Here is a 22,344-nt window from a genome sequence, read left to right as displayed (position 1 = left end):
ACACAGACGTACTAAAGAATGGACTTGAGGATATGGGGAGGGGGAAAGGTAAGCTGTGACAAGGTTAGAGAGTGACATGGACATATATACACTACCTAACGTAAAATAGATTGTTAGTGGGAAGCAGCCACATAGCACATGATCAGCTCGGTGGTTTGTGACCACCTATAGGGGTGGCATAGTGAGGGTGGCAGGGAGGGAGATGCAAGAGAAAAGAGATATAGTAATATATGTATATGTATAACTGATTCACTTTGTTATAAAGCAGAAACTAACACACAATTGTAAGGCAATAATACTCCAATAAAGTTGTTTAAAAAGAAAAAGAAAGAATCTGCCTGCCAATTCAGGGCACACGGGTTCGAGCCCTGGTCCGGAAGATCCCACATGCCGCGGAGCTACTAAGCCTGTGCGCCACAACTACTAAGCCTGTGCTCTAGAGCCCATGCTCCGCAACAAAGAATAACCCCTGCTCGCCACAACTAGAGAAAGCTTGCGTGCAGCAATGAAGACACAGCCAAAAATAAAAAATAGTAAAAAAAAAAAAAAAAAAAAAAAAAAAGAAGAAAAACATTTTCGGAGAAATGAGAAAATCTGAATATGGATGGATATTATGCAATTAGTGTTAATTTTCTCAGATATGAAAATGGTACTGTGTTAGGAAGGACAAAACCCTCATTCTTAGTCAATGTGCTGTGGAGTACTTAGAGTGAGGGGTCAGGACCGTCTATGGCTAAATCTCAAACAGTTCAGCAAGAGAACAAAAAGTGTGGGAGAGACAAAGCAAACGTGGCAAAATAGTAACGACTGGTTGAACCTAGGTGAAGAGTGAACAAGCAAGCTATCATTTCAACTTTTCTGTATGTATGCTAACTTTCAAAATAAAGGTGGAAAAATAAAACAAGACAGACATCATTATATTACTTTAGTGAGCAGTGGGAAACGGGTGTAAAGCACACAGACATAAAAAGACTGGAAGAAAATAAACCCAAATATTAATAGTGCTTTCTCATCATAATGGGCTCATAGGTGATTTTATTTTCCTTCCTAGTTTTCATATTTTTAAAAAATGCTCCATAATGGATATATGTTATTTTTATAATCAGAAGCAATTTAAACATGCTCCTAAAAAATGTTAAGTCAATGCCTTTAAAGGAATCACACATCATCTGGAAGATGGTGGAGTAGAAAGACTTGCTCGCACTCCCCCTTGCAAGAGCACCAGAATCACAACTAACTGCTGAACAATCATCAACAGGAAGACACTGGCACTTACCAAAAAGATACCCCACATCCAAAGACAAAGGAGAAGCAACAATGAGACAGTAGGAGGGGCACAATCACAATAAAATCAAATCCTATAACTGCTGGGTGGGTGACTCACTAACTGGAGAACACTTAGACCACAGAAGTCCCCTCACTGGAGTGAAGTTTCTGAGCCCCACGTCAGGCTTCCCAACCTGGGGGTCTGGCAATGGGAGGAGGAATTCCTAGAGAATCACACTTTGAAAGCTAGTGGGGTTTAACTGCAGGACTCTGAAAAGACTGGGGGGAAACAGAGACTCCACTCTTGCAGGGCACACACAAAGTAGTGTGTGCATCAGGACCCAGGGTAAGGAGCAGTGACCACATAGGAGACTAAACCAGACCTAACCTGCTAGTGTTGGAAGGTGTCCTGCAGAGGTGGGGGGTAGCTGTGGCTCACTACAGGGACAAGGACACTGGCAGCAGAAGTTCTGGGAAGTACTCCTTGGCGTGAGCCCTTCCAGAGTCCGCCATTAGCCCCACCAAAGAGCCCGGGTAGGCTCCAGTGTTGGGTTGCCTCAGACCAAACAACCAACAGGAAGGGAACCCAAACCTACTCATCAGACAAGTGGATTAAAGTTTTACTGAGCTCTGCCCATCAGAGTAACACCCAGCTCTACCCACCACCAGTCCCTCCCATCAGGAAACTTGCACAAGCCTCTTAGATAGCCTCATCCACCAGAGGGCAGACAGAAGCAAGAAGAACTACAATTCTGCAGCCTGTGAAACAAAAACCACATTCATAGAAAGACAGACAAGATGAAGAGTTAGGGCTATGTACCAGATGAAGGAACAAGATAAAACCCCAGAAAAACACGTAAATGAAGTGGAGATAGGCAACCTTCCAGAAAAAGAAATCAGAATAATTATAAGGAAGATGATCCAGGACCTCGGAAAAAGAATGGAGGCAAAGATCGAGAAGATGCAAGAAATGTTTAACAGAGATGAACAATACAATAACTGAAATGAAAAATAAACGAGAAGGAATCAATAGCAGAAGAACTGAGGCAGAAGAACAGATAAGTGACCTGGAAGACAGAATGCTGGAATTCACTGCTGAACAGAATAAAGAAAAAAGAATGAAAAGAAATGAAGACAGCCTAAGGGACCTCTGGGACCACATTAAACACAACAACATTCACATTATAGAGGTCCCAGAAGGAGAAGAGACAGAGAGAAAGGACCCGAGAAAACATCTGAAGAGATTATAGTCAAAAACTTCCCTAACGTGGGAAAGGAAATAGCCACCCAAGTCCGGGAAGCACAGAGAGTCCCATACAGGATAAACCCAAGGAGAAACACGCCGAGACACATAGTAATCCAACTGGCAAAAATTAAAGACAAAGAAAAATTACTGAAAGCAGCAAAGGAAAAATGACAAATAATGTACAAGGGAAGTCCCATAAGGTTAACAGCTGATTTCTCAGCAGAAACTCTACAAGCCTGAATGGAGTGGCATGACATATTTAAAGTGATCAAAGGGAAAAAACTACAACCAAGATTACTCTATCCAGAAAGCATCTCATTCAGATTCAACGGAAAAATCAAAAGTGTTACACACAAGCAAAAGCTAAAAGAATTCAGCACCACCAAACCAGCTCTACAACAAATGCTAAAGGAATTTCTCTAAGTGGGAAACACAAGAGAAGAAAAGGACCTACAAAAACAAACCCAAAACAATTAAGAAAATGGTCATAGGAACATACATAGCAATAATTACCTTAAACGTGAATGGATTAAATGCTCCAAACAAAAGACACAGGCTCGCTGAATGGATACGAAAACAAGACCCATATATGTGCTGTCTACAAAAGACCCCCTCAGACCTAGGGACACATACAGACTGAAAGCGAGGGGATGGAAAAAGATATTCCATGGATATGGAAATCAAAAGAAAGCTGGAGTAGCAATACTTATGACAGATAAAATAAACTTTAAAATAAAGAATGTTACAAGAGACAAGGAAGGACACTACATAATGAGCAAGGGATCAATCCAAGAAGAAGATATAACAGTTACAAATATATATGCACCAAACATAGGAGCACCTCGATACAGAAGGCAACTGCTAAGAGCTATAAAAGAGGAAATCAACAGTAACACAATAATAGTGGGGGACTTTAACACTTCACTTACACCAATGGACAGATCATCCAAACAGAAACTTAATAAGGAAACACAAGCTTTAAATGACACAAGAGACCAGATAGATTTAATTGATATTTATAGGACATTCCATCCAAAGACAGCAGATTACACTTTCTTCTCAAGTGCATATGGAGTATTCTCCAGGATAGATCTCATCTAGGGTCACAAATCAAGCCTCAGTAAATTTAAGAAAACTGAAATCATATCAAGCATCTTTTCTGATCACAACGTTCTGAGATTAGTATCAATTACAGGGACAAAAACATAAAAAACACAAACACATGGATGCTAAACAATATGTTACTAAATAACCAACGGATCACTGAAGAAATCAAAGAGGAAATAAAAAAATATCTAGAGACAAATGACAATGAGAACACGATGATCCAAAACCTATGAGATGCAGCAAAAGCAGTTTTAAGAGGGAAGTTTATAGCAATACAAGCCTACCTCAAAAAACAAGAAAAATCTCAAATAAACAATCTAACCTTACACCTAAAGGAACTAGAGAAAGAAGAACAAACAAAACCCAAAGTTAGCAGAAGGAAAGAAATCATAAAGATCAGATCAGAAATAAATGAAACAGAAACAAAGAAAACAATAGCAAAGATCAATAAAACTAAAAGCTGGTTCTTTGAGAAGATGAACATAATTGATAATCCATTAGCCAGACTCATCAAGAAAAAGGAGAGGACTCAAATCAATAAAATTAGAAATGAAAAAGGAGCAGTTACAACAGACACCACACAAATACAAAGCATCCTAAGAGACTACTACAAGCAACTCTATGCCAATAAAATGGACAACCTGGAAGAAAAGGACAAATTCTTAGAAAGACAAACCTTCCAAGACTAAACCAGGAAGAAATAGAAAATATGAACAGACCAATTACATGAAATTTAAACTGTGAGTAAAAATCTTTCAACAAACAAAAGTCCAGGTCCAGATGCCTTCACAGGTGAATTCTATCACAAATTTAAAGGAGAGCTAAAAGCACCCATCCTTCTCAAACTCTTCCAAATATTTGCAGAGGAAGAAACACTCTCAAACTCATTCTACGAAGCCACCATCACCCTGATACCAAAACCAGACAAAAATACTACAAAAAAAAAATTACAGACCAATATCACTGATGAATATAGATGCAACAATCCTCAACAAAACACTAGCAAACAGAATCCAACAACCCATTAAAAGGATCATACACCATGATCAAGTGGAATTTATCCCAGGGATGCAAGGATTCTCCAATATATGCAAATCAATCAATGTGATACACCACATTAACAAACTGAAGAAGAAAAACCATAAGATCATCTCAATAGATGCAGAAAAAGCTTTTGACAAAATTCAACACCCATTTATGATAAAAACTCTACAGAAAGTGGGCATAGAGGGAACCTACCTCAACATAACAAAGGCCATATACGACAAACCCACAGCAAACATCATTCTCAATGGTGAAAAACTGAAAGCATTTCCTCCCAGATCAGGAACAAGACAAGGATGTCCACTCTCACCACTATTACTGAACATAGTTTTGGAAGTCCTAGCCACAGCAATCAGAGAAAAAAAAGAAATAAAAGGAATCCAAATTGGAAAAGAAGTAAAGTTGTCACTGTTTGCAGATGACATGATACTATACATAGAGAATCCTAAAGATGCCACTAGAAAACTACTAGAGCTAATCAATGAATTTGGTAAAGTTGCAGGATACAAAATTAATGCACAGAAATGTCTTGCATTGCTATACACTAATGATGAAAAATCTGAAAAAGAAATTAAGGAAACACTCCCATTTACCACTGCAACAAAAAGAATAGAATACCTAGGAATAAACCTATCTAGGGAGAAAAAAGACCTGTATGCAGAAAACTATAAGACACTGATGAAAGGAATTAAAGATGATACAAACAGATGGAGACATATACCATGTTCTTGGATTGGAAGAATCAATATTATGAAAATGACTAAATTACCCAAAGCAATCTACAGACTCAATGCAATCCCTATCAAATTACCAATGGCATTTTTTACAGAACTAGAACAAAAAAACTTCAAATTTGTATGGAGACACAAAACACCCTGAATAGCCAAAGCGTTCTCGAGGGAAAGAAACAGAGCTGGAGGAATCAGACTCCCTGATTTCAGACTATACTACAAAGATACAGTAATCAAGACAATGTGGTACTGGCACAAAAACAGAAATATAGATCAATGGAACAGGATAGAAAGCCCTAAGATAAACCCATGCACCTATGGTCAACTAATCTATGATGAGGGAGGCAAGGATATACAATGGAGAAAAGACAGCCTCTTCAATAAGTGGTGCTGGGAAAACTGGACAGCTACATGTAAAAGGATGGAATTAGAACACTCCCTAACACCATACACAAAAATAAACTCAAAATGGATTAAAGACCTAAATTTAAGGTCAGATACTATAAAATTCTTAGAGGAAAACATAGGCAGAACACTCTATGACATAAATCACTGCAAGATCCTTTTTGATCCACCTCCTAGAATAATGGAAATAATAAAAATAAACAAATGGGACCTAATGAAACTTAAAAGCTTTTGCACAGCAAAGGAAACTACAAACAAGATGAAAAGACAACCCTCAGAGTGGGAGAAAATATTTGCAAACAAAACAACTAACAATGGATTAATCTCCAAAATATACAAGCAGCTCATACAGCTCAATATCAAAAAAACAAACAACCCAATCCAAAAATGGGCAGAAGACCTAAATAGACATTTCTCCAAAGAAGACATACAGATGGCCAACAAACACATGAAAGGATGCTCAACATCACTAATCATTAGAGAAATGCAAATCCAAACTACAATGAGGTATCACCTCACACCGGTCAGAATGGCCATCATCAAAAAATCTAGAAACAATAAATTCTGGAGAGGGTGTGGAGAAAAGGGAACCCTCTTGCACTACTGCTGGGAATGTGAATCGGTACAGCCACTATGGAGAACAGTATGGAGGTTCCTTAAAAAACTGAAAATAGAATTACCATATGACCCAGCAATCCCACTACTGGACATATACCCAGAGAAAACCATAATGCAAAAAGACACATGAACCCCAATGTTCATTGCAGCACTGTTTATAACAGCCAGGACATGGATGCAACCTAGATGACCATCGACAGACGAATGGATAAAGAAGATGTGCATATATACAATGGAATATTACTCAGCCATAAAAAGGAATGAAATTGGGTCATTTGTAGCGACGTGGATGGATCTAGAGACTATCATACAGAGTGAAGTAGATCAGAAAGAAAAACAAATATCGTATATTAACGCATGTATGTGGAACGTAGAAAAATGGTACAGATGAACCAGTTTGCAGGGCAGAAATAGAGACACAGATGTAGAGAAAAAAGGTATGGACACAAAGCGGGGAAAGCGGCAGGAGGGTGGGGTCGTGGTGGGATGAATTGGGAGATTGGGATTGACGTGTATACACTAGTATGTATAAAATAGGTAACTAATAAGAACCAGCTGTATAAAGAAATAAAATTAGGAAAAAAAAGAAATCACAGGTCTCTTTCCCTGACAGCCTGCCCAACATGCTCAGGGCAGAGTCTGCAGAACAGAAAGGTGTGCCGAGGTCTGATTTCATTTTCTGCCAGGACACCACGCCATTGGAAGGATGGCAACCGCTTACTTGGTGCTGGGTCTTATTCTCCATGTGCCCCAGCTTCGTGTTCATCTTATCCTGAACCGACACCAGCTCTGCTTTGATCTCCTCCACAGTTGCCTCCAACTGATTCTCCAGCTTGTTGATCAGGGGTTCACATCGACAGCCATTTATTGGGGCCTAAGAGGGAAGCCAAAAAGGAATCAATCCAAGTCGTTCGTTCCTTCTGAGAATATGTGTCTGTCAGTACACCAGGGGACCACACGTGATGGAGGAGACTCATCCCTGTGGTAACTTTGGACTGACAGGCCAAGCCTTGGCTCCGTAGACGTTAAAGAAGATTCAGAGAGTGTAACATACGGTCCCAGTCCTCAAGCTGCTTTTATCTACTATCCGGCCTCAAGATTATCTATGCAGTACCTAAGGATGGTGCAGAGAGCTTTGTAACATCCCTGTGCTCTCCAGGCCTACGTGGCAGGAGGATACTGCACAGTTTAGGTGGAGAGGGCCAGCTGGCTTATCTTCAAAGCTCATGCCTTCTATAGTCACCACCGAAAGTGGACATTAGCCCCCAGCAACAGGGTTACACAGACACCTCGCTTACAGCCTACAGTCCTGCCCTGACAGGGCCCGGCAGGTACCTGCATCACTTTGCCGTCCTTGCCCCGGTACAGCGTGTAGAGCTGGTACGCTCTGAACTCGTGGGGGGCACCTGGGGGTGAACAGCGATGCCTGGGCCTCTTTTTAGGGTGACTGTGAGTGTGCGAGCTCTTCTGCTGTCCAGGCTGCTGGTCTGCTGGTGGGGTGGGGTCAGAAAACGCTGACGCCTGTGGGAGAGAAGGCGACAGCCACCGTGAGCGCCGTGACATCTGCGAGCCTGATGCCCAGCCAGTGGCTCCCGTCCGGCCCGCCTTGCTAGTCTCTCAGCGTTCTATGCCAGGTACGTGTCAGAAGAGTTGTACCAGCATGCTTACCTTGTGTCCACAGCCGGCCAGGGCTGAGTTCTGTGCTCTGGCTGCAAACCAGCAAGCAAGCCACGTGCAGTGGCTTTTTAGCTGCTGGGCATGACGCTACCCCAGGGCCCTCCGCCAGCCCTCCTCCCAGCCCTCTTGGCAGCTCTCACGTGCCTCCTGACCTTGGGCCTTGACTTTTTCTGCCTGTTGTCCTTTGCTCTGGGCTCCGGGGAGGCAGACAGGAAATCTTCTCTGGACTCTTCTTTTCTGGGTACAGCCTGTTCACTGCTATGGGTGTCTCCTGCTGAGACACTTCCCTACAGAGGAAAAAAAGCCCAGAAACCTCTTCTACTTGATCCCCCAGCCTTTTTCAATAACGGCATAAAATTTCCCAGCCTCCATCCACTAAAGGATCCCTGGGAATCTTTTCCAATGACAAATTTCAGACATAGGAAGCACTGCTTGGTGGATTTAACTGAACACCTGTGCTTTTCCTGGTGAGTTGAATGTTTGGTTTTTCATTTATTAGGTGCCAAACTAGATGTTGCCTTGGGTCTAACTCTATGTTCTGCAACTTTAGGAACGTAGTACACACAAAACACCTCAGCATTAGAGATTTTTTGGTCTTTTACATTTCAACAAAAAGACAACGCCACTCATTCTTTGATCTTGGACCCTCACAATTCACAGAGGAGAGTGAGAACCTTCTGAAATGAAAAAAAAATCACATTTCTGGTCCTTGTGAGAACTTTTACAAGTTAATATGTACAATTCACACACAGGAACCAATGCGAGTTACAATGCCGTAACCCTGGAAACTGGTAAGATTTTCAAGCAGAGAGAAAAACAAATAGTTGGTATAAAATTTTATGTGCCAGAAGTTGTCTCTATATCCTAGTCTTCTTCCTGGGAGAGGTGAAAGGCATGGTTCACTCCAGGGCTGCTGTGCACAGCTGTGCAAGCTGTTCACTGCACAAAGGCACCCAGCCGAGGGCATGAGTGGGGCTGAGGGAGCTGAAGTCCACCTTAGGCTCTATTCACCATACGTGCCCTGTGCTAGGCTGGTCTGCCCAGAAGGCATCTTTTGCTAATTTGCACAGAGGAGCCGTATGGGCTAGCACAGCCTCTGTTCACTCCCTAAGCGGAAGGAGAGGCAACAAGCTACGCCACTGGTCCTCCAACTGTAGTCCACACTGGAATCACCTGGAGGGCTTGTTCAAACACAGATTGCTGGGCCCTACCCCAGAGTTTCTGATCCAGTGGGTTTGGGGTGAGGCCCCCAAATTTGCATTTCTACCAAGGCGCCAGGTGACAAGTGGATCCACATTTTGAAAACCTCTGCTCTACATGATGAAGGGTGCGGTGCCAGAGAGGCTGTGCTGTCCACATGGAAGCGACAAGGCCACGGAGGCACAGGGCTCGCAAATACAGCCACACAGGGTGCTGGAAAAGACGGGCGGCATGGGAGTACACGGCCTGAAATCGTGGAGAGGAGAAGACAAGAGGCCAGAAGGAAAGACGGACAAGATTTGAAGGACCCCGAGGAAAGGAGAGACAGAGGAGGGCCCGGCAGCCGCCAGACGGGCCCGGAGGAGGCAGGGAGACAGTTTCCCACCCTGGAAGTGGGCGGGAGGGCTACCCCCCCACCTTGCTTTGTGCCACATCATCTCTCGGCACAGACTGAGCTCTCCTCTCTTCCTTGAGCCTCTCTCTCTTTTTCCTCAGGCTTCGCCCACGACTGAAGCGCAAGACCTGAAGGAGGCAAGAGGCATCGTTACAAACCACTGGTGTGCGGGGACCTAATGGAGCCTCCAGCCGAGCCGTGGCGGGGGGCGGGGGGGGGGGGGGAACCAGGCATTCACATCAAACAAGCGCCTCTAGACCACCCACTATGCCTCCTACATCCTGTGCTGGGCGCTTAGGGTCCCAGAGACGGCAGGACATCATTCCTGACCTTGAGCTCACGGTCTAGGACAGCAACACTAACAGACACTTAGCGATGGGCCAGGGCGTCCACGTAGGTGTGAGCAGGCCGTGCACAGCTCAGCTCCAGGGAGCATGGCTCACATAGACTAGGATGTGAACGGGGTCCCCTGGAGTGGTGCGACACAGCAGCCCTGTGCCAGGCACGGTCTATCTTGGGACACTGGACCTGATGTAGCCCATCAGATTTTCTCTTGGCCAAACTGTATCCAAGTCATATTCAAACATAACATTAATTCGAGCCTAACTGAGATGCACCTGTGAGCCATGGTACCAACCACGGGGCAGGAGTCTCTTCCCCCAAAAGAAGGCTGTGGTCTGCCCCTTCGAGGGCAGAGAGGTGGAATGGACACAGGCAAGTACACGTGGGACCCCACAGGTCCAGAGGGGCCCAGCAGCAGCTAGCTGGGGATCTTCAGGCAAGTGATTTGACCTCTCTGTGCTCTGTCTTCTCAACGTGAGAATGGGGAGCTGCCGGAATTAACCGAGACAACGTAGGTGGCCGGCGCGCCTTGGACCAGTGGTCCCTGGGGGTGTCTCCACCTGCCTGGGGGCGAGTGCTCAGCTGGAAGAGATGGTTAATCACGGAGTGCAGACCTGTGCGCTGGTGGAAACCTGCAACCCCTGGCTCAGGTCCACAGCCTTCTCCTCCAGACTCCCTAACTCCTAGTTCCAGGGTTCACCCCCCTTAAAAACCCAAGGGGGCCCAGACGGTGAAAGCACTTTCAAGGCCACACTATCTTTCTGCAATAAAACAATATTCCACTGTCTTCTTATACAGCTAGATAAGGGCTCTCTGAAGTTCAGCCTAGTGTTTTGCATCTCAATGTCAGACTTCCTTCTTGTGTTCATTAAATTCAAGTGACACATCAGAGGACAAAAAAATCCTCCACGGGCAGTGGGTACCTCCTAAATGGAGAATTCCTGACAATACCTGCCTGCAGCTGAACCGGATTTTTAAATTATATACTCATCCCCTAAAGCCAGCAGTTCTGGAAGTGTCCAGGGACCCGAGTCCGTGAGGTTAAGATTATTTTCATAATATTACAACAACATTGGCATTTCTCATGCTCATTCTCTCATGAGTGTACTGTGGTGTTTGCCAGAAGCTACGTCAGTGACATTACAATAGACTGCAGGCAGCAATAAAAGATGTCAGAATTCTAAGACAGTAAGGACATGAGCAAACAATGTCAAACAATGCTACTCTTCTCATTTTTGTTTTGAAAAAGTTCTTTTTCACAAAATGATGCTATTTATGTTGCTACAAAATGGACTTATTTTTAAATGAATATCTTTAATATTTCTAAATTTTATTTTCAAATACGGTAATTATTGATAGATATAAACTCCCATAAACAGAGCTCTTTATGGGCCTCCGTAATATTTAAGGAAGTAAAAGGGTCCTTAGACCAAAAAGGTCTGAGAACCAATGTCCTCAGCTAAATTTTAGACTCAGTAAGAAGTCGAGTCTGATGAAGGGAAGTAAGGCCCGTTGCTCATCTGCTTTATAGACACTTAGAACAGGACACAGCTCCAGAATCAGCCTGAAATTCACTTTCCAAAGCATTTGTGAACCACATCAATCAAAAATAAGAAGTAACACTCACTTCACCCAAACACAAAATAATCAGAAAAATTCCATGCTATTAGCCAATGAAAACGACTCTGCATGGCTCACAGCCTTTCTCAGGCCATCCACCAAATGTACCATCATCAATCTTTCCCACTTCACAGAAATCAGGAAATATTGATCTTAAGGCCTCGGAAAGAAGTATCCTCTTAGTACTGCTGTGAACCATCGAAATCCATGGTCAACTAGGTGCCAAGGCAAGGGGATTTCTCGTTTCAGACGAGACCATTTCTATAACCGCAGATCAACAGGACAGTATGCATGCAATTTTATGCATATTCCAAAGCTTTTTCTTTGCACTGAAAATAAGGGTTAGTATGTACAATTATGTAAAAAAACAAAAACTTTTAAAATATCCTATTTATTTGCTATTCAATATGGGTGTGGAAAAACTAGCTTAAGTCATTTTTTTTTAATGGAAATGCTAAAGGAGAACCACACAGGAAAATAGTCCACAAGACAGCTTTATCCCTGGGAATCGAGATTCCTGGGCTCTGGAAGATAAATGACAGGCAGGTTAAAGGCACATCAATCCTCGTGTGCCGGGGGACCCTCCATCCCACAAGACTTGATGATCCTTCACGTGGCTGAGCACGGAGCTAGCTGTCCATCAAACTGCCAGGCACTGAAATGCCAGGTAACTAACGGATTCTGACACTTATATAGCACCCTGTCCTCTTTTTTTTTTTTTTTTTTTTGCGGTACACGGGCCTCTCACTGTTGTGGCCTCTCCCGTTACGGAGCACAGGCTCTGGACGCGCAGGCTCAGCGGCCATGGCTCACGGGCCCAGCCGCTCCGCAGCATGTGGGATCTTCCCGGACCGGGGCACGAACCCGTGTCCCCTGCATCGCCAGGCAGACTCTCAACCACTGCGCCACCAGGGAAGCCCCCCGACCGTGTCCCTTTTGATCTGCAAGAGACTAGCTTTTTTTTTTTTTAATCAGGATTCCCAAAGGTGATTCTGCTGAGGATTTGTTTGCAAACAGCTAGGCAGAGGTGGAGCCTTCTTCCAAAGGAGCACCCGACTCGCACCTGTCAGGAGCTCTGGATTTTCAGAGCCCACTGAGAAGGACCTTCTCCACAGGCAAGAGAGTGATTGATTTTGCAAGAGACAAAAATCTTAACCATTTCCAGAAACTGCTAGTTATATCAGGCATGTTTTTAAAACTTAAATGGAATCAAGGCCGTGCAGAACCCCAGGCTGGCTGGGATTGGGCCATGGTGCAGCAGGCTGGGGTCCGGACTCTCCCTCTGGCTCCCTAAGACTTTGTCTTCCTGCAGCATTAGCCAGAATAAGGTGGAAAACCAATCAGTGTTTGCTGTAAGGTAAGAGACTAGCTCTAACTGGGAAATAACCTAAATGTCTAACATTAAGGAAATGGTTTAACAAGATACTGAACAGCAACCAAAGAAAGAATATTATGCTTCCACTGTGATAAATAACTGTAAAGACTACAGAACAGTTTCCTATTACACTTAGGATAAAGGGCATAATACTAAAGAGTATACACATTGTGGACACAACTATATAAAAATTATGTGTCTGTGGAAGGTACTATAAACAGTTATTTCAGGGTACTAAAATTATAAACAGCTTATAAATCATCACTATTAAATTTCTTTGTGACTTAGATCGTTTCAACCTCAACTAAGATATCAGTCATCTTCTTAAATTGAATGATGGCCAATATACCATTATTTAATAAAAAATGAGAAAACTATACGGTACTCAACTGCCTCTAGTGGACATTTACGGCTTTGTCTGCCCAGACGGATGCCTCGTCCCACCTCTGTCTGGGAAATACTTCTCTTCTAACCATGTGGTCAAACGGATGCCACCATCTTCCTAAAGCACCTCTGCCCCACCTGTTCCGGGCATTTGCCCCAAGCTTGCCAATCGTGATCTTCTCCTACGATGTTTTACCGTTTTTATTTATTTTTTGGCCATGCCGCACTCCATGTGGGATCTTAGTTCCCTGACCAGGGATTGAACCCGCGCCCCCTGCATTGGAAGCACTGAGTTTTAAACCACTGGACCACCAGGGAAGTCCCTCCTATGACTTTTTTTTTTTTGCGGTATGCGGGCCTCTCACTGTTGTGGCCTCTCCCGTTGCGGAGCACAGGCTCCGGACACGCAGGCCCAGCGGCCATGGCTCACGGGCCCAGCCGCTCCGCGGCACGTGGGATCTTCCCGGACCGGGGCACGAACCCGTGTCCCCTGCATCGGCAGGCGGACTCTCAACCACTGCGCCACCAGGGAAGCCCCCTCCTATGACATTTATAAACTGGAACTTTTCCCTGGCTGGGAAATTATGATTCAGGAAACTGGTTGTGACAATGATCCAGCCACAGAGAGGAAATGATGCCCATGTGTGAGAACAGCCTGCTGGGCCTGAGATCTCTGGTTCCAGGTATCCTGGAGGCTCATGTGGATTCCTACACTTCCTGCTGCCTGGACAGTAAGCCCATCTGTCCCCTTCTTAAGTTGGTCTGAATTGGCTTCAGTAGATGGCAACCGGGGAATCCCAACGACCCTGCTGACCCCGCATAATCAATACAATGGAAAATGCAAAAAATCCTACCTGGGGCGCTTTAGTGAGGAGGAGAGCAACTTCCGGATTATTGTGGTAGCGGGCAGTCTCCAGTGGAGTCCGGCCTGCCTAAGGAAAGGCAAAGGGAGGACCAGTGAGTACGGAACAGCAGCCCCACGCATGCACAGCCCAGCGGGGACAGCTCTCCCAGGAACTAGCAACCCGGTCACACCAGCACCTACACATGTACTCAGCAAAACACAACCGTGCATGTGACATGATCCTGCTCTTGAGTCTCATCCATCCAACGGGAAGCCCAGTCACACCTGAGGACACAGGCACAGGGGGTAAGTGCTGACCAGGTGAGCAGCAGGTGTTCTAAGAGACAATGGTCAGGGGCACTGCTCACCCAGGAAGGCTTCCTGGAAAAGGGATTGAGGGAGGTAGACAAAACAAAACAGATGGGGTCAAGGTGGAACCTGTCACTTGAGAAAACACAAAGCATCATAAAAACCCAGCCAAGCGATACATCTTCCGGGAGTACAATGGAGAAAACACCTGGAAGGGCGGATCAGGGCCCAGCCACAGAGTCTCAGGAACTGGACTGTGAAAAACATTTAGGAAGCAATGGCCATAACAGAGACTCTAGAGAGATTAAAGCCCAGACCAGGAGTTGAAAACAGTGGGATTCTAAGGAAGGGAAAGGTGCTCATGGCATCATGGGAGAGGTACCACCAATCCAGGTACTAGAGCTGGGAGGGGGGACTACCAGCCTCGACACCCCCAACTCCCCAGACAACTGTTCCACCCCCAGTGCCCCACGAGTCTGCAATTTCAGGAGCACAGAGATTACAGGCCAACCTCGAGGAAGAGAGGGTGCCTGAGCTGGTGCCTGCTATAGGATGAGAGGGGGAGGGGAGGGGAGGAGGGAGACATTGAGAGAGAGGGCGTGAGAGAAGGTGATTTTAGAGAGAAAGCAGAGTTTTGAGGAAGATTAGCCTGGTGGCCATTTTTCTGAGGACTACATCTGTTTAAAAGGCCTGGAACTCACTTTCGGTAACATCCACTTGCCAGTTTACTTACACACCCCTGACCCTTTTTCATGCCAGGACATGCTCGCTGAGTTGTCTGAAGATGAGCCCTCAGGGTTTGTAACTCGTGGGGCTGCTGAGAGCAAGGGTTCCCTCAAGTCCACCCCCGGGGGCCCCAGGATCGTGGGGTCAGTGCCGCCGCATGGTCTTCCCGAGCGAGCCTGGGTGAGGCTGTGCTCTGGAGTCCGCAGGGGGTGGGGCAGCAACCACAGGCCCTGATCCAGAAAGGGGTGGGAGCACCTTTAGAAACCACTGTTGCAACTCCACTTACGTTATTGACAATGGTCCCATCTGCTCCGGCTTCCAGTAGGATTTTAACCACCTTCTTGTGATTTAGGGCAGCAGCAATATGAAGTGCTGTGTCTCCAGCCTGAAATTAATCAGAAGAAAGCCGGCTAAACCCCATCGGATCGTGGCCCACAGGCCTCTGGCGTTTTAATTCCATGGCCTGGCGGTGGCTTTTCAAAGTCAAACTAAAATCTGTCTTAGACTGACTGACCTTGGCTAAAGTGTTATGTGGTTCTTTTATTATTTTTAACTCATACTTCATTTTTTATTTTTAAAATTTATTTTATTGAAGGATAGCTGATGTACAATGCTGTGATAATTTCTACCGTATGGCAAAGTGATTCCATTTTATAAATATATATATTCTTTCATGTTCCTTTCCATTATGGTTTATCACAGGATATTGAATATAGTTCCCTGTGCTATACAGTAGGACCTTGTTGTTTAAATGTGGCTCTTTTGAAAGAGACTCTGCAACTGAATGAACTTATGCACGAATACCACATTCCTTTCTGAGTGGAGATGCCAGAAATCACAGGACAGGATTAAATGCAGGGGGCAAAGTCATGCTGGGCCTGGGTTGCTGGGAATGGTGGGACCTGACCTGAAAGGCAGGATCACAGGCAGGTAGCCAGGAGCTCTGGACCCTGTCCCTCTGCCCAGGCAGGGGGTGGGCAGAGAACCCCTTGGTTTCTGAATTAGAATGAGCAGAAGCTTCAAAGATGGCTACTTGCACAGGCCCTGGAGTAATATCCCAGCCCTGCAGCCATCCTCAGGGATGTGAAAGGGCCACCTGGAATCATCCTGCAGGCCAGGGTGTTTTGTTTGGGTGGAGTCACTGAGAATCAGTATTCGCTTAACACCAGATGTTTTCAAACTCTTACCAAATAGCCTGTAAGTTTTCTGTTGTTGTTTTTAACAAAAAAATATTTCAATCAACTGTGAAAGAAGGCTATGTCAAATGCAGCTTGGTGGGCCAGTTCCACATGCAAACTGTTTTTAATTCCCAAACAGAATGACATAAATAAGTCAGACCAATATAGAAGTGAAATCATTCATTCGTTCCTGGCAGGTGAACAAGTAAAGCATGAAAATCCCGCCATCCCAAGGCCCTCCTTCTCTGGTAAGTAGCCGAAGAAAGCGTTCATTTCATTCCTGAGTCACCTAGTTGTGTGTTTTGAGGGAAGCCCTGGAGCAGTGGTTTCCAGTCTCGCCTGCTCATTGGAATCAGCTGGGAAGCCTTAAAAACTACTGATGCCTGGGTCCCACACAGACACTGATTTAATTGGCCTGGAGTGTGGCTTGGGTCTGATGATTTCCCAAAGCTGGCAGGTGACTGTAATATACCACCCAGGTTGAGAAGCAGCACTGGTTGGCGAGGGCTGTTTGGGGTAACCTGATGAACCTAGAGTCCATGGCGACGCTGGAGAATGACAGAATTTAGCTATTTTATTAGGTCAGTGGTTCTCAATCCTGTCTGCACACTCAGGCCAGCAGCTTTTTAAAAATACCATTGCCTGGGCTTCCCTGGTGGCGCAGTGGTTGAGTCCGCCTGCCGATGCAGGGGACACGGGTTCGTGCCCCGGTCCGGGAAGATCCCACATGCCGCAGAGCGGCTGGGCCCGTGAGCCATGGCCGCTGAGCCTGCTTGTCTGGAGCCTGTGCTCCACAACGGGAGAGGCCACAATGGTGAGAGGCCCGCATACCGCAACAAACCAACAACAACAACAACAAAAAAATACCATTGCCTGGACCTCACCCCAAGATGTTCTGATCATTTATATTGGGGTGGGACTCAGGAATGGTATTTTTAAATCCTGTTGATTCTAATATGCGGCCAGGGTCAGTAACCACCATTATAGGGTATTTTTAATCTGAATCACAATCTTTTTTTTTTAATTTCAGATTTACGTACCCAAACTCAGAAAAGTCAACCAATGCATTACTTAGGTATAGGTATCAATAAATAACAAGACAACTTTTTAAAAATCCACGTAACTACAAAAATCACATTTCCACAGAACACTAATAATCACAGATTTCAAAACCCCAGTATATGGCATAGATACTGATCAGGTGCCGAACTTTACAGAAAAGAGAGACTCCCCCAGCTCACATAAAGGTGGCAGTTCAGGTAAGAGAACTCAGGAGTCATGAGACACCTAACGCCCTTCCTTATTTACTAAGCCACTCTTTCTTGTGGGTTTCCTTTTTAAAAATCACACTAAAAACAAAACCCACAGCAGGATCTCCAGAAAATGTTCACTATGCAAATGTGGTGATATGAACTGGAATGCTAAGGGCATGCTTTCTCCAGGAGGCCAGATAAACCAGGGCCACAGGAACTCCATGGGTCCTGCAAAGGCCAGCACTGGCCAAGTCCCAGGCTAGGAAAGGACACCGCCCCCCAGCAGCCTCTGCTCCCGTCTGTGCCAACACACCTGCAGGTTAACCATGGGGAGGACACATGCACTGACCTGGTTCTTTTCATGGACAGAACAGAAAGCACTGAGGAGGAGCTTAATGATGGACAGGTGATTATAGCGCGCAGCAACGTGCAAACAGGTGTCGCCTGCCTGCGGACAGAAATCAAACTCTAAGCACAGTCTGAGCAGTTACAAAACAGAAGATAAAAAGAATATCCTTTAAAAGCTGGCAGGCTAGCATATATTCTTTAGAAGGTAACAGCCTGAATTGTAAGCATCTCCTTTATCACAGACGCTCACTCCACAACTCACAGCCCTTTTCTGTCCGCAGCCCTGCTTTTTCCCCCACCATGCAGACTGTTTCAGGTTTCGTACACTGGATGCCTGCTCCCCATGAGACCTTCGCAAGAGCTAAGGGAGGCTCTGCTTAGCTGGCATTTACTAAGACTCAGCTGACCCCAGCCTCTCCTAAGACCCGAAGGCTCTGGAGTAACCTGATTAAGACCAACAGCACTGCTTTGGAAATGAGACTTTCCCATCACAGATCCATCATGGCTGAGAGGGCCAGGAGAGCAGGGTGAGCCGTTGGACTTTAAGAGCATGTACTCTAAAAAATTCAAGTGCATCCCATTTTAGTTGGACCCCAGTATCCCATGGGGAGCAATGTAGTCTAGGGAGCTGATGAGGAAGCAATCGTTGAGCATAAAACAGGGCATTCAGAAAAACTCGGGATCAGGACTTTCCTTAGTCCTGCTCCCAGAGAGAAAACAGAACTGGAGACAATGTGGTGACCTTCTGCAGTGCTCCCCTGGCGTTTCCAGTCAAGCTCTAGTTCTGTCTAGAGATGCTGGCCGTCAGCACAACCTTCTCCCCCCGGATTAAGAAGAAACCAAGCTCAAAGCTGAAGTTCAGAGCATTCTCAGAACCACTTTAGATGAGCCTGCCCCCAATCAGAGGGGCCCCGGCTAAAGCCATTTTTGAGAGAAGCCTCAGATTCTCTTGTCACATGGCTGAGACACGGGCTTCATGAAGGAAATGCAGCTCTGTGGAGGGAGGAGGGATACCCACGGCACCTTGTAGGTCAGGCACCTCTAAGAACTACTGGCCCATCAGCTCGTCCCAAGGATGCCTCAGTAATGGATTTGTAGACGCCGGGCATGGAGCATCAGAAGGCCTCCAGGGTATAGCATCAACCAGTATTTGCTAAGAGTTTTCAGGAAGCCTCTGCGGGCAGAGGCTTCCTGAAAACAATTAGCTTCGTTCCTAAACTCATATGCGAGACACCTGCTGTGCGCAATAAAACAGACTGCAAGGCTGAGAGGCAAGGGAGCAAGGATGGGAGAAAAGCAGTGTTTCCGAGTGTTGAGTCCTCTTCCCATCCCCCTAAAGGACCCCTTAGGAATTAGCAAAAAATGAATACTTTCTCGGCAGCCCCCGAACCCTTTTTACTGTCTACATGTGAACTCTAGCATGCTTGCAGGGTTACTTTCCGAGGCGACATGAGACAGCGCGGGGGAGGTCGGTTTTGTCCACCCACGTTATTTTTGAGGTCGGCGCGGGAGCCGCCCAGCAGGAGGACGCGTGTGCTCTGGGCGTGGCTATTCTGGCAGGCCAGGTGCAGAGCCGTGTTCCCCGCCTGGGAGGGAAGCAGATAGAAGGAAGCACACGTTAGCAACCCCTCCTCCGCGGGCCCTTGCCGGGGCCCGAGGCTTACTCACAGAAGAGTCAAGGCTCACGTTCTCTGCTTCCCGATCGGTGGTCCCAGGGCTTCAGTGGCAAGAACATTTAATTGGGAATCCAAACGGGCAGAAGAGTCACATCACTCATAGAAACCTTGGTTCCAAGATCCTGGCTCTGCCACTTAACTCGTTGCAAGCTACTGGGCAAGGCTCTTAATTGAATTCCTTACCTGTAAAATGGAGCGTGACTCCTACATGCTGAGGCTGTGAGGATTGATTCGGAGAGCCTAGGGGAGCATCTTCTTAATGGCAGAGTGCTGTGCACGTGCACGAGGTTGTTCCTCTTAGCGACAAGAGGAACACAGAGGAGAGCCGTGTTAGGGTGGCTGTTGGTTGGCTACCCTACCAACAGGGTCAGGAAGGCAAACAGGCCACATCCGACACTGCAGGCTAAAGGTTAACAGAATTTGCAAGCCTTTTTAAATTTTGGGTTTTTCTTGAAACATCAAAATTTGAACTACAGACAAGGCCTCCACCCAACAGGCCATAATACAACTGCTTCTGTCACTTCCCACACAGATGGAGACCCTCTTGCTTTTGGACTCTACCTTCAAGGTCAAAATGGCAACCAACGGTCAGAATCATGTCCACAGTAACGTTGCAGAAAGAATTTTTGACAAGAGAACTCTTTGAAACTATGGGAATAAGGCCTGCAAGGCTGCTGCTAACCCCTAGAAAAGCAACAAGAGAAACAGGCAACGTGATTTGGTGTCTGCCTGCAAGGACTCAGGAGATTAAATACGTAAGCTCAATGTTTGTTCTGCTGAGCTTAAAAGCTGCGTCAGGCCTGCAGCTGCGGGCTCAGAGCTATCAGCCTGCCTGTTTAGGGCTTTTCCCTGGCCTGCTTTACTCCTGTCTGGATCACACAGCACTGTCTGCCCATACTCAAGGATGGTTTATATTCCTTCCCTTTAAAAAGACGAATGAGTTTTTAAAAATAAAGGGAAACTGTGTGCTGCTGGGTCACTCACTCCCCTCTCACCACCTTAGCTCTAACCAGCCTGGGCAGTCTTCCTTCCTTGCTGTTACCTCCAGGAACGTGGTGAGTTCTAAGCCCGAGAGTTGCGGGAGCTCGTCCGTCAGTCATCAACCCGCGGCTGCAGTCTGGAGTCACCTGGTGGGGGGCCTTTAAATAGACCAGTGCGCAGACGCAACTCTGATGGCCCCGCCCCAGGGGGTTGGGCCAGGCCAATTGGGTGTAGGCACTGAAAGGCCGGCATGCTGGGAAACTCCGCCCCCAGCTCAGGGCAAAAAACGGTACAGCTGGTCACCCCAGGCCTGGTCATCAGGTGGGTTTGGTTTTCTCCCCTCCCCCCGTGTTTTTAAAGTTTCCCGGGAGATTTTAAAGCGCAGCCGGGTAGAGAACCACTGCTAGCTTAGTCCTCCAAAATGAAGGGTCTGCCAATGTTTTAAACACTCTGCTCCCTGTGGCAAGGCTCAGGGCTCAGCTTGGTATGATTCTCAGTGCACATAGAGAAGGTTGTCTCAAAGCTGCTGGCTTCGTGGGAGTCATTAAATGTGTTGAATAAATGACTGAAATAAAAGAAATCTGATGGCTGTAGAAATATACCAAAATTTACTTTGCCAATAAAAAAAATCAATTATGCTGAAAAGCATTTGGATGAAGAAAATGAAAAGACATGGGTTAGAATACAGATTGTGGTACATCCATACAATGGAACGTTACTCAGCAATAAAAAGGAATGAACTAATCACACACGAAACAATATAAGACTCTCAAAACCACTGTACAAAGTGAAAGACGTCAGATGCAAAAGGCTGCAATGTCAAAACCTGAAATTAAAAACAACTGTGACCTAGGTAGCTATACATAGCAGGCATTTTCCCCACCCTGAGTAATGAGTACTGATCTCCCTGACAAGGGCTGCTATACTTTGCCGAGTAAGGACCTTTCTTATACAACGGAATATTATTCAGCCTTTAAAAAAGAAAGAAATCCTGTCATTTGCGACAACATGGGTGAACCTAGGGCAATACACCAAGTGAAATAAGTTAGGGAAAGACAAATACCGTATGATTTCACGTCTAGGTGGAATCTAAAAAAAAAAGATGGACTGGTAGAAACAGAGTAGAAAAGTGGCTGCCAGAAGCTGGGGTGTGGAGAAATACAGAGGTTGGGAAAAAGGTATAAACTTTCAGCTGTAAGATGAACAAGGCCTGAGGATCTAATGCATAACGTGGTGACCACAGCTGATAACACTGTCTTCTATAATTGAAGCTTGTTAATTGGAGAACTTAAATGTTCTCTCACACACACAAAAGGTAAATATGTGAGGTGATCAATGTGTTCATTAACCCCTGGGAATTATCAAATCATCACGTTGTACACTTTGAATATCTTACGATTTTATTTGTCGATTATACCTCAATAAAGCTGGGGGAAAAAAAAAGAGAAGGACCTTCTAGAGGCTTCCGCAGAGGCTGTGGCTGGTGCAGAATGGAAGTCCCTCTTCTGGGACGGCACCTCACCTGTGCTTCCAACAGCCCCTGCTGCTTTATCTAGAGAGAGGACACATGGCTTCCCACACAATACTTTTGGGGCCCTGCAGGGGACAGGAGGGAGCGTG

General features: G+C 45.7%; 1 protein-coding gene across 26 annotated transcripts in view; it reads right to left on the bottom strand.

Moving 5' to 3' along the window:
- Window positions 1-22,344, bottom strand: part of ANKRD6 (ankyrin repeat domain 6) — a 260,264-nt gene that overhangs the window by 81,502 nt on the left and 156,418 nt on the right. For 23 of the 26 annotated variants that reach the window (XM_060283474.1, XM_060283471.2, XM_060283470.2 and 20 more), the window contains 8 exons: window positions 19,555-19,653; window positions 18,069-18,167; window positions 15,575-15,673; window positions 14,264-14,341; window positions 9,712-9,816; window positions 8,247-8,381; window positions 7,753-7,938; window positions 7,139-7,291 (listed from right to left, as the gene is read on the bottom strand). In XM_060283474.1, the coding sequence (XP_060139457.1) occupies window positions 7,139-7,291; window positions 7,753-7,938; window positions 8,247-8,381; window positions 9,712-9,816; window positions 14,264-14,341; window positions 15,575-15,673; window positions 18,069-18,167; window positions 19,555-19,653 (954 nt within the window). The remainder of the gene's footprint in view (window positions 1-7,138; window positions 7,292-7,752; window positions 7,939-8,246; window positions 8,382-9,711; window positions 9,817-14,263; window positions 14,342-15,574; window positions 15,674-18,068; window positions 18,168-19,554; window positions 19,654-22,344) is intronic. The other 3 variants (XM_030859497.2, XM_060283473.2, XM_030859498.3) reach the window with 3 other exon arrangements.

The sequence above is a fragment of the Globicephala melas genome, chromosome 14 (genome assembly GCF_963455315.2).
Source record: "Globicephala melas chromosome 14, mGloMel1.2, whole genome shotgun sequence".
NCBI lineage: Eukaryota > Metazoa > Chordata > Mammalia > Artiodactyla > Delphinidae > Globicephala > Globicephala melas.
This window is presented reverse-complemented; position numbering and strand designations above follow the sequence as displayed.